Source organism: Salmo salar, chromosome ssa29 (assembly GCF_905237065.1).
Source record: "Salmo salar chromosome ssa29, Ssal_v3.1, whole genome shotgun sequence".
Taxonomy (NCBI): Eukaryota; Metazoa; Chordata; class Actinopteri; order Salmoniformes; family Salmonidae; genus Salmo; species Salmo salar.
This window is the reverse complement of record NC_059470.1, coordinates 17743510-17755608: the sequence shown is the minus strand read 5'-3', so window position 1 is coordinate 17755608 and position 12099 is coordinate 17743510. Positions and strand designations below refer to the sequence as shown.

General features: G+C 41.7%; 1 protein-coding gene across 1 annotated transcript; it reads right to left on the bottom strand.

The window, feature by feature from the left end:
- Positions 1-4717: 4717 nt before the first annotated feature.
- On the bottom strand, positions 4718-6325 carry LOC106590245 (C-C chemokine receptor type 3-like). Its single transcript, XM_014181048.2, has one exon. It carries the CDS (start codon positions 6317-6319, stop codon positions 5255-5257), a length of 1065 nt encoding a protein of 354 aa, XP_014036523.1. The 5' UTR covers positions 6320-6325; the 3' UTR covers positions 4718-5254.
- Between the last annotated feature and the right edge of the window lie 5774 nt (positions 6326-12099).

Here is a 12099-nt window from a genome sequence, read left to right as displayed (position 1 = left end):
AGTCAGGGCATTGTACACGCACCCCTAACCCCATAATTAAGTCACATTCGCCACAAGTGTAGGAAACGAGACGCTTGACAGTTCTATTAAAAAGTAAGGATGAAATACCACATGAACGTGAATCGAGATCTCCTTTTGCGTTTTCACCGGTGAGAAAAGTTATGACCTTGTAGGAAAATGTTATATTCATGGCCAAGAGGAATAGGTTTTAATCAAACTCGATGGATGGGCCTTGTGTTTGCATCTGTTGTTGCTTACACCTCCACTTATTTACTTATATTCTGTGGGAAGTGTGGTTGAACGGTAGTTCTGTTCCGAAAGGTATATTAACAACAAAGCAGAGTGATGGGCGCTGAGGTCAGAGTGTAAATATCCCCATTGCCATCCTTCTCTAACAGACAACAGACACTGTAAGTGTAAGCAATAAATAAAGCAATGCATAGTGTTAGCAACGAGATGGCAATGTGAATAGTGGAGGCTGCTAGCATGTTGCATTAGCAGGCCAAAGCTAAAGTAGACTACATTGGCTATATAGCATAGCACTATGGCAAACAAAACACAAGACATAAAGCTCATAGGAGCTAGTAGGCTGACAGGCATCAGCAATTGAGGAGCATGGCTTAATTTGTAGAACATAAACAAATGCCTGTTTTATAGGGATACATGGAGATTGATAGATGGTGCATCTGCCACAAACTCTCTCTCATCACCTTCATGTCTCAAAACTTGGGAATTCTGAACAGTAAGAATTGCAGTTGATTTCAGTGCCATTGGTGTATTGTGTACAGGATGAATTTCAAGTCAATCTCTAGCCCCTCCCTTATGCACCTCTGAAGATCTGAAAGGATTCGACAGGTTCATCCAATATGTCAGAGAAATCCATCCAGCCTATCAGAGGGAAGGATAAGGCTGTTGCTACTTTGGCTTGCCTAATTCTAATGCAATGTTTTCAGATCTAGGCCTTCATGAAGTGCCTGTATTAGGTGCAAGGGGTTGCTTTAGAATTTAGAAATCATGTCCTCTACCTCTATTGTAGATATAATATTTAACATTTTTAACATATCAGTTGTAATTGTCATCATTAAAAGGCTCTTTCATGTTAAAACTTCACCACTAGATGTCCTCTTCCTCCCAGACTGAAGACTGCATACAGACTGCAGCAATGTAGACCTGAGACATTACTAAGCCATGTCATGCACACGTCTCATGCACATACGCATGAGTTGTCTTTCCACTGAGGAACCCCAAACAGACCGCATAATCTCCTCGCTGAAAATGCTCTCTGTTATTATATTGAATATGCTCTCTGCCTTTATGAACTATGACTGCCAGAAGTGACGTCTTAGAAAAAGGTTATTTCGACTAAAACATTGACCAAATAAATGGTATCTACAGTAAACTTGTGCATGGGAGTATTCTCATGAGGAACTATATGTATTTTATTCACAGCACAATAAGGAACAAAAGCATAATGGTGTGTTGCGTAGACTGTAGCATTCATTTAACCAGAAAAAACTTTAAAAGGAAATAAGTACCAAACTTTTACCGCAGTGGGCTAAATCAGGGTCACACAGAGTGTTTCTCGGTAGTCTTAAACAAATCTACTTTGAAACAAAAGTATACACCTCACACACATGGTTATGGGCTTAACAAAAGAAGACAACTGTACCATGTCAGATAAAGAGTTGAAATGTATTCCATTTTGAGTTTGCATCCCAATATTACACTTTATGTACATCACAGAAGACTGAAATATAACAAAACCATTTGACATAGAAATAATGTTTATTAATTATGCAATTATGACACATACAGTATTAATACAATTCCACCCATGAAGCCACTAAAGGGCGATTTGGTCAGTTCACTACAGGAAAGGACTACCTAAACATATAGAATGTGCAGGAATGCTGTTTTTACTTTTCTGATGAAAATGTTTTGTCAATATTCTGCTCTGACTTGTCTCCACCCATTGGGAACCCACTGGTTGAATCAACTTTGTTTCTGTTTCCACGTAATTTCAATTAAACTATGTTGAACCAACATGGAATATATGTTCAGTTGACGTCTGTGCCTGGTGTTCAGCTATCTCAAATCAAATCAAATACCATTTCATTTGTCACATGCGCCGAACACAACTGGTGTAGACTACTATGAATTGCTTGCTTACAAACCATTCCCAACGATGCAGAGTTTACAAATAATAATTATTCTTTGGCTTCCTCTTTGCTCAACTTCCTCCCTGGTTGTAGAGTGATTTGATACTGTAGTTTAAGGGTTCTTTATATGGTGGATTGAAGACTCTATTCAAATTGTATTTGTCACATGAGCCGAATACAACAGGTGTAGACCTTACCGTGAAATGCTTACTTGCAAGCACTTAAAACTTCTTCAGGATCAGTGGGTCCCCTGTGGGACGGTTGAGCATAAAAACAAGATGTGCATTTTCCCACCAGAGATGTGTTTTCATCAAATTGACCTGTTGTGGTTAGATGGCTGTGCATGATGATGTAGTGCATGTAAAAATAGCTTTTATATTTCCATGTTCGAGAAAAAAAATACAAGTTAAATGTGTTTTTTCGATCGCAAGTCTACTGATGGTTTTGTCAGAATATTTTTTGCGAATGTGTCCACTATGGTCTTGGCACCTGCACAGATACAGTCCGGGTATAGCCTACATGAGATTATTATGGACAAAAAAGCAAGATTATTTTGATTTGTCAAATGGCAGCCAAGCATTGATCATCATGTCACCAGAATAAGACACCCCCAAAACATTTCCACTGCTTTTTCTCGCAAAAGTGTATTTGCAGACACAAAAAGATCCCACCTTTTTTAGCGTATTTTATTTTGTCGACATTTGGAAAGGTTACCGACAAATTGGCTGTTTTCATCAGGCCTATTTTTCATCCGACATGTACTTTACTCGTTTAGATGGAAACTGTCACGCCCTGATCTGTTTCACCTGTCCTTGTGCTTGTCTCCACCCCCACGTATCCTTTGTGTATTTATACCTGTGTTCTCTGTTTGTCTGTTGCCAGTTCGTCTTGTTTGTCAAGCTTACCAGCGTTTGTTCTGTCAGCTCCTGTCTTTTCCCAGCCTCTCTTTTCGTCATCCTCCTGGCCTTTGACCCTTCCCTGTCCTGACCCTGTACCCGCCCACCTGACCACTCTGCCCGTCCCTGACCCTGCCTGCCGTCCTGTACCTTTGCTTCACCTCTGGATTACTGAACTCTTCCTGACCCTGAGCTTGCCTGCCATCCTGTACCTTTACTCCTACTCTGGATTATCGACCCCTGCCTGCCTTGACCTGTCGTTTGCCTGCCCCTGTGGTTACAATAAACATTGTTACTTCACACAGTCTGCACTTGGGTCTTACCTTGATTCCTGATAGAAACTTGGTTTGTGTAGACAAACAATGGATGGAGACCAATTACTCTTTTGCAGAGTTAATGACGAACTGATCACATCTACAGCTATGCATCAACTCAACTACTTCCTGTTCTCTCCCAATGATCTGACCAATCAGAAGAGAGCACAGTAGTTAAATACTGTAGCAATTGCTAGCTAGATAATCAGAATTACACAACATTCCCTTAGAAAATAATAATATATCTTTAAATAATTGTACAGTACCATAGAATTCTAAAGCAATCACAATGGAGGACATACAATTTGAAACAAACTGTTCAATTCAAGTCAATACACTTTATTTATCCTCCAAGGGACAATTATTTTGGGGGATAAAAAGTGACAGGGAGACAACACAACCAACATCATACTGTACTGTATATAATGTATGTTGCTTTGGCATTCATGGAAGATACATTTTGACCCCAAAGTCGTGGTTCGCTTCTCTGTTGCAGAGCGGAGCGTCCGTCTCTGAGCTGTAGTCCAGGTAACCCGCTGTTGTTTCCCCAAACGAAGGAGTTCATGTCCATTTCCATTGCTTGGTGTGTTTACTCAAAACCTCTCAAAACATTGCCAGCTCTTACAGTAAACAACTTATTTAAATCAGCAGAAATTGAGAGAGGAAAATATACATTTTAGCTGACTTACCCAAAACTTTTGGCTGGCTTGTTTGCTTGCAGCAAGTAAATGTAAAAGTTGCTTTGTCTTCAAGTAAGACTCAGCCTAGGTTAGGAAATACACAGGGGAGGTAAGGGTGTGTGTGTGTGTGTGTGTGTGTGTGTGTGTGTGTGTGTGTGTGTGTGTGTGTGTGTGTGTGTGTGTGTGTGTGTGTGTGTGTGTGTGTGTGTGTGTGTGTGTGTGTGTGTGTGTGTGTGTGTGTGTGTGTGTGTCAGCCGGGTGTGATGCATAACACCCTCTGAATCAGACCTTTTTCATCTAGCCTTTAGATATTATCTTTCTATTCTGTCCTAATTTTCACCTTCTGTCAATCATTGCACAATCTTCCCAAAAGGTTGAAACTAACTGTAGCATCAGATAAATTAAACCTACAGTGTAGAGGTCCTCTCTAGCTCAGCTGGTAGAGCATGGCGCTTGCAATGCCAAGATGGTGAGTTTGGTTCCCAGGACAACCTATATATCAAAAATGTATGCATGCATGACCATGTTGCTTTGGAGGAAAGTGTCTGTTAACTGGTATATATTATTACATAATTAGTGAAACATGGTATGCTCTCTCCATTTTTCAAACATGTAGGTGTGAATGGAAGAAGGAAGTTAGCTACTCACCCTGCATATTGAGTCAGGAGTAATGTTTATTTCCAAACAGCAACGTTTTACATTGCCAGATAATGTTAGCCAGAGGCAAAATGTAAAAATTGTACTGAGAGTAAATAAAGAAAAGAATGACTTGCACATTGTTATGACACATTAAATCATGTCTTAACTTGTACTGTCACAACTTGTCGCCAAGTTCTTGATAACATTTTATTGAAATTGTACAATAATGGAGCATTAATGATGGATTGGATTTATAGAGTGCCTTTCTACCAACCGAGATATTCAAACACTTGACATAGTAAGGGGGTAACTCAAGTCTACAATTAACATTGTATAAACACATTTATTTTCAATCAATCAACCAAATGTATTTTATGAAGCCCTTTTTACATCAGCAGTTGTCACAAAGTGCTTTAGCGATATCCAGCCTAAAACCCCAAAGAGTAAACAATGCAGAGGCAGAGGCACAGTGGTGAATAGCTACATACACTTTTCAAGGTTCATTAACTAATATGAGACCCCTAGACATTAATTCATGTACATTCCTGTGCCACAGGGCTCCTAAATCATACCGGTACATCTGTTTGACTAGTCATGCCCACTTGAGGGATTCTAACATGTGACAGTGTCCGGCTACCATTGATTGAGACATGGTTCTTTAAACACGGCATATGTTTCTGCAGCAGAATCCGGAAGTGGTTCTGGAATTTTCTCCCCACAAAGGTGTAGAAGGCAGGATTGATACAGAAGTACAGATATGTGACCATACGAGTAACATGCAGAGCATAGTCAAGTTTACGGAGTTCCACACAGTCGACTTCAGCTGCTTGAAGCATCACCACCACATTATAAGGAGTCCAGCATGCAAAGAACAGCAGTACTATGACAAATATGAGTCTCACCGTCCTGTACTTGTTGGTCATCCTGGAAGAGATGACCGTCACGGCAATCCTAACGTAGCAGTAAAAAACAACAATGAGAGGAAATAGGAAAAACAAACCTAACTGAAGGTATGGCCCCGACAGCTCCAATTCCTCAGAGACAATCGATTCTGGGGTACCAACCTCCTCACACACCAACCCCTGGTAGTAATGCTCGGCCTGGTCGTAGAGTAGAAACGGCTTGATGCACGCCAGGAGGCTGATGCCCCACACAGCGGCAGATGAGGCGAGGGCGTAGCTTCTCCGACGTAGCCTGGTGGATGGCACGGCGTAGACCACTGCCAGGTACCGGTCAAAGGTCAAGAGGGTGAGGAACAGGATCGAGCTGTAGAAACCCAGGAAGTAGGCGCTGCCCACAATCTTACACCAGACACGGCCGAAGATCCAGCTGGACTTGTGGTGGTATACGGCCCAGAAGGGCAGACTGGACATGAAGATCAGGTCCGACACAACCAGGTTGAGGAGGAAGATGTTCCCCACCGTGTTGAGTTTCTCGAACTTGAAGATGATATAGAGGACCAAGCTGTTTCCCACCACGCTCAGTGTGAAAATCAGCAGGTAGAAGGTGGAGAGTTTGACCCCAAAGTCGTGGTTCGTTTCTCTGTTGCAGAGCGGAGCGTCCGTCTCTGAGCTGTAGTCCAGGTAGCCTGCTGTTGTTTCCCCAAACGAGGAGTTCATGTCCATTTCCATTGCTTGGTGTGTTTACTCAAAACCTGTCAAAACATTGCCAGCTCTTACAGTAAACAACTTATTTAAATCAGTAGAAATTGAGAGAGGAAAATATCCATTTTAGCTGACTTACCCAAAACTTTTGGCTGGCTTGTTTGCGTGCAGCAAGTAAATGTAAAAGTTTCTTTGTCTTCAAGTAAGACTCAGCCTAGGTTAGGAAATACACAGAGGAGGTAGGGGTGTGCGTGTGCGTGTGTGTCAGCTGGGTGTGATGCATAACACCCTCTGAATCAGACCTTTGTCATCTAGCCTTTAGATTTTATATTTCTATTCTACAGAAGTGCCGCATATTGGGGGTTGGGGAAAAAATCATTGTGTGTGTCCTATGTGTTCTACTTTCAGCACACGTCCTCCAACATATGTCAGGTGGATATATATACTATACAAATATATTTGCACCCTTGCACTTTACTAAAATACTTCTCTATTTCTTCTAAAATCAGTTGAAATTGAAGAAAACATTTGGTATCCACACCTTGTTAATGAATTTTTAACATTGCAGAACAAACTTTATTTCTGTAAACTTAAGCTGACAATTTATATTTAGAAAAGAAAGGCAAATGACATGGACAAAATTACTGGCAACCTTTGGCCAAGATAACTCCCTACAAATGCTTATTTTAGCCATCGATGAGCTTGCTGCACATTTCTAGATAGTAATTTGGCCCACTTTTCAGCAGCAAACTGCTCTAATTATTCAATGTTTGAGGGGTGCCCTCCACCAACTGCTTTTTTCAGTTCTTGCCATAGGTTATAGATGTGATTCAGGTCTTCCCTGTGGCTCAGTTGGTAGAGCATCGTGTTTGCAACGCCAGGGTTGTGGGTTCGATTCCCACGGGGGGGGCAGTACGGAGGAAAAATAAATAAATACTTTTTTTTTTATTACGAAATGAAATGTATGCATTCACTACTGTAAGTCGCTCTGGATAAGAGCGTCTGCTAAATGACTAAAATGTAAATGTAAAATGTAATCTGGACTCTTCGCTGGCCACTCTAGAACAGTCCAGTGCTTCTTCTTGAACCATTCCAGGGTGCTTTTGATGTGTGTTTGGGGTTGTTGTCCTGCTGGAAGACCAACAACCTTCAACAGAGACCCAATTTTTGGACACTGGGTTGAACATTGCATCCCAGAAAATCTTGATTATCTTATGTCTTGCATACATTCAAGGCCCCCAGTACCAGAGAGAGCAAAGCAACCCCACAGCATTACCGATGACCAAACTAATCATTCAATGAAAATAACACCCTTTTGCTGCCTCTGGTACTTGTGGAACACATCATGAAATCATGAAAAATCATGGGGGGAAATCATGAAATAAAAAAATGAAATCAGCAGATTATCAGGGCGTTTTGAAGTCAATGTTCAACCTAGTGTCCAAAAACTGTCTCCATCAAAGGAGGTTGGTGACACCTTAATTGGGGAGAACGGTTTGTGGCTGATTTCAAGGTTTTACTGCTAACCTACAAAGCATTACATGGGCTTGCTCCTATCCATCTTTCCGATTTGGTCGTGCCGTACATACCTACGCGTACGCTATGGTCATAAGATGCAGGCCTCCTTACTGTCCCTAGAATTTCTAAGCAAACAGCTGGAGGCAGGGCTTTCTCCTATAGAGCTCAATTTTTATGGAATGGTCTGCCTATCCATGTGAGAGAGGCAGACTCGGTCTCAACTTTTAAGTCTTTAGTGAAGACTCATCTCTTCAGTAGGTCCTATGATTGAGTGTAGTCCGCACCAGGGGTGTGAAGGTGAACGGAAAGGCACTGGAGCAACGAAGCACCCTTGCTGTCTCTGCCTGGCCGGTTCCCCTCTCTCCACTGGGATTCTCTGCCTCTAGCCCTATTACAGGGGCTGAGTCACTGGCTTACTGGTGCTCTTCCATGCCGTCCCTAGGAGGGGTCCGTCACTTGAGTGGGTTGAGTCACTGATGTGATCTTCCTGTCCGGGTTGGCGCCCCCTCTGGGGTTGTGCCATGGCGGAGATCTTTGTGGGCTATACTCTGCCTTGTCTCAGGATGGTAAGTTGGTGGTTGAAGATATCCCTCTAGTGGTGTGGAGGCTGTGCTTTGGCAAAGTGGGTGGGGTTATATCCTGCCTGTTTGGCCCTGTCCGGGGGTATTGTCGGACGAGGCCACAGTGTCTCCCGACCCCTTCTGTCTCAGCCTCCAGTATTTATGCTGCAGTAGTTTATGTGTCGGGGGGCTAGGGTCAGTCTGTTATATCTGGAGTATTTCTCCTGTCTTATCCGGTGTCCTGTGTGAATTTAAGCATACTCTCTCTAATTCTCTCTTTCTCTCGGAGGACCTGAGACCTAGGACCATGCCTCAGGACTACCTGGCCTGATGACTCCTTGCTGTCCCCGGGTCACCTGGCCGTGCTGCTGCTCCAGTTTCAACTGTTCTGCCTATGGCTATGGAACCCTGACCTGTTCCCCGGATGTGCTACCTGTCCCAGACCTGCTGTTTTCAACTCTCTAGAGACAACAGGAGCGGTAGAGATACTCTGAATGATCGGCCATGAAAAGCCAACTGACATTTACTCCTGAGGTGCTGACCTGTTGCACCCTCAACAACCACTGTGATTATTATTTGACCCTGCTGGTCATCTATGAACATTTGAACATCTTGGCCATGTTCTGTTATAATCGCCACCCGGCACAGCCAGAAGAGGACTGGCCACCCCTCATAGCCTGGTTCCTCTCTAGGTTTCTTCCTAGGTTCTGGCCTTTCAGGGGAGTTTTTCCTAGCCACCATGCTTCTACACCTGCATTACTTGCTGTTTGGGGTTTTAGGCTGGGTTTCTGTACAGCACTTTGTGACATCAGCTGATGTTAGAAGGGCTTTATAAATACATTTGATTGATTGATTGGTAATGACTGGAACGGTATCAGTGGAATGGTATCAAATACATGGTTTCCAGGTGTTTGACGGCATTTCATTTGCTCCGTTCCGGCCATTATTATGAGCCGTTCAACCCTCAGCAGCCTCCACTGGTCTCCATTGAAGGTTGTGGGTCTTCCAGCAGGAAAACAACCCCAAACACAAATCAAAAAGCACCCAGGTTCAAGAAGAAACGCTGGACTGTTCTGGAGTGGCCAAAGAAGAGTCCAAATCTGAATCACACCGACCCCTCAAAGGGTTTGGGCCAAAATGCCAGTAAAAAAGGTGCAGCAAGCTCCTTAATGCTACATAAAGCATTTGTCAGAAGTTATCTTGGCCAACGGCTGTGAAACCAAGTACTAGCTCTGGGGTGCCAAAAATTATGTCCATGTCATTTGTCTTTATTTTCTAAATTATAATCGTTCTGCAATGTTGAAAATCGAATAACATAGTGTGGAGACCAAACGTTTTCAATTTCAACTTATTTTAGAAGAAATTGGGAATTATTTAAGAAAAGTGCAAGTGTGGTAATATATTTGTCCACAACTGTATTTACCTGAATTCCTTACCACCCCAGTAAATCTGTCACTACCGAAACATAGTAAAAAAAAGTTTCAATAAAAGGAGAACCATGCACAGTAGTGATGATTTTGATTAACCTTTTACAGATTAATTTTATCATTTTTATTTCCTTACCAAATTAACCAAAAATGTACCTTTAAATTGAATTTTGATATTTATAATCTCTATTATTCTCTGTAAAATGTTAAATCTTGATTTTATGAATCTGAAATTTGTTGAGTGATTAAATTACATGTGCATCTAATTAATTATGTTGTTAGATGTTTAAATTAAAATTTGTACCCATCTTTATTTTGGCAAAACAACAGGCATTTTGTTGTCAAGTGTCATTCAGAGATAAATGGAGGAGTCTATCAGTGGTTCTCAATCCTGGTCCTGGGGACCCAAAGGGTGCACATTTTAGTTTTTGCTCTAGCACTACACACCTGATTCAGATCATCAAAGCCTTTTGATGAGTTGATCATTTGAATCAGCAGTGTAGTGCTAGGGCAAAAATAAAAATGTGCACCCCTTTTGGTCCCCAAAACCAGGATTGAGAACCAGTGGTCTAGATGGATATAACTAATTTAGTACAGACATTGCCAGGGGGGCTTCCACCATTTAAAAGTAGTCAACTGGGTGGGGATTCCTATGGGTTGGGAGTGACCACCCAATGATTAGAGAGCACTCTTTATTCAAATTGGGTTGCCTATGGTTTGTAAACCAAAGACTACGGTAATATCCAGAAGCCAAGACCAAGATTTATACCAGGACATTGGACCCAAGATCCAGACCTATGACAAGTTATAGACCAAATTAAGTGGTCTTGAGTGGTCTCAAGACCAAGACCACTAGATCAAGAGTCCGTGGGCCCTTTATTCAATTGTAAGAAACTTCAGTAGAGTACAGTATATGACAGTACAGTATAGCACATCATAGACGTTTATATTTTGGCCAAATAGATGTCAATGTTTGGGCTCTTGGAGGGTAGGAGCCGCCCTGGTGGCTATGCATCTCAACACTCTACACTTTTTCCTGAAGTGTGCACTTGTCCACTACTCACATGGTGGTCATCTGTAGCTCAGCTGGTAGAGCATGGCACATGCAACTTTACAATGGAGACAGCCTCAATGGTATCACTCCAGTATTAATGCTAAATTGTAATTATTTTGACCTCTATGGCCTATTTATTGCCTACCTCCCTACTCATCTACATTTGCACACACTGTACATAGATCTTTCTACTTTTCTTTTGTGTTATTGACTGTACGTTTGTTTATGTGTAACTGTTGTTTTTGTCGCACTGGTATGCTTTATCTTGGCCAGGTCGCAGTTGTAAATGAGAACTTGTTCTCAACTGGCCTACCTGGTTAAATGAAGGTGAAATAAATAAAAATTGTCAATGGCGCTGCCTGTGCTGTCACAGACGCCATAAATGCATAGATACGAAGATGAGACCTCTACATATCTCTATGAGGTCAATTGTTTCGGTTGTGACCTTTTCAGTTTGGACAATTTTGACTTGGTTTGGACTTTAAAGAATCCCAATGTCTAACATATAGCTGGCTATCTTTCATTTAAACCGATGTACATCCCAGAAAACATATATAGTACCAGTCAAAAGTTTGGACACACACTCATTCCAGAATATTTCTTTATTTTGACTATTTTCTACATTGTAGAATGGTGAAGACATCAAAACTATGAAATAACACATATGGAATCATGTAGTAACCAAACAAGTGTTCAACAAATGAAAATATATTTTATATTTCAGATTCTTCAAAGTAGCCACCCTTTGCCTTGATGACAGCTTTGCACACTCTTGGCACACTCAGAAGATATCTCTATTTGCTAAAAGACCAAGTCCGTATTATTGCAAGAACAGCTCAAATAAGCAAAGACAAACGACAGTCCATTTCTTTAAGACATGAAGGTCAGTCGTTTCTGAACATTTCAAGAACTTTGAAAGTTTCTTCAACTGCTGTCGCAAAAACCATCAAGTGCTATGATGAAACTGGCTCTCATGAGGACCGCCACAGGAAAGGAAGACCTAGAATTACCTCTGCTGCAGAGGATAAGTTCATTAGAGTTAGCTGCACCTCAGATTGCAGCTAAAATAAATGCTTCACAGGGTTCAAGTAACAGACACATCTCAACATCAACTGTTCAGAGGAGACTGTGTGAATCAGGTCTTCATGGTGGATTTGCTGCAAAGAAACCACTACTAAAGGACACCAATAAGAAGAGACTTGTTTGGGCCAAGAAACACGAGCAATGTACATTAGACCGGTGTAAATC

What these genes read in the sequence shown, in the direction of transcription:
- LOC106590245 (XM_014181048.2), bottom strand. Translation starts at nt 6,319, where the DNA reads ATGGAAATGGACATGAACTCCTCGTTTGGGGAAACAACAGCAGGCTAC.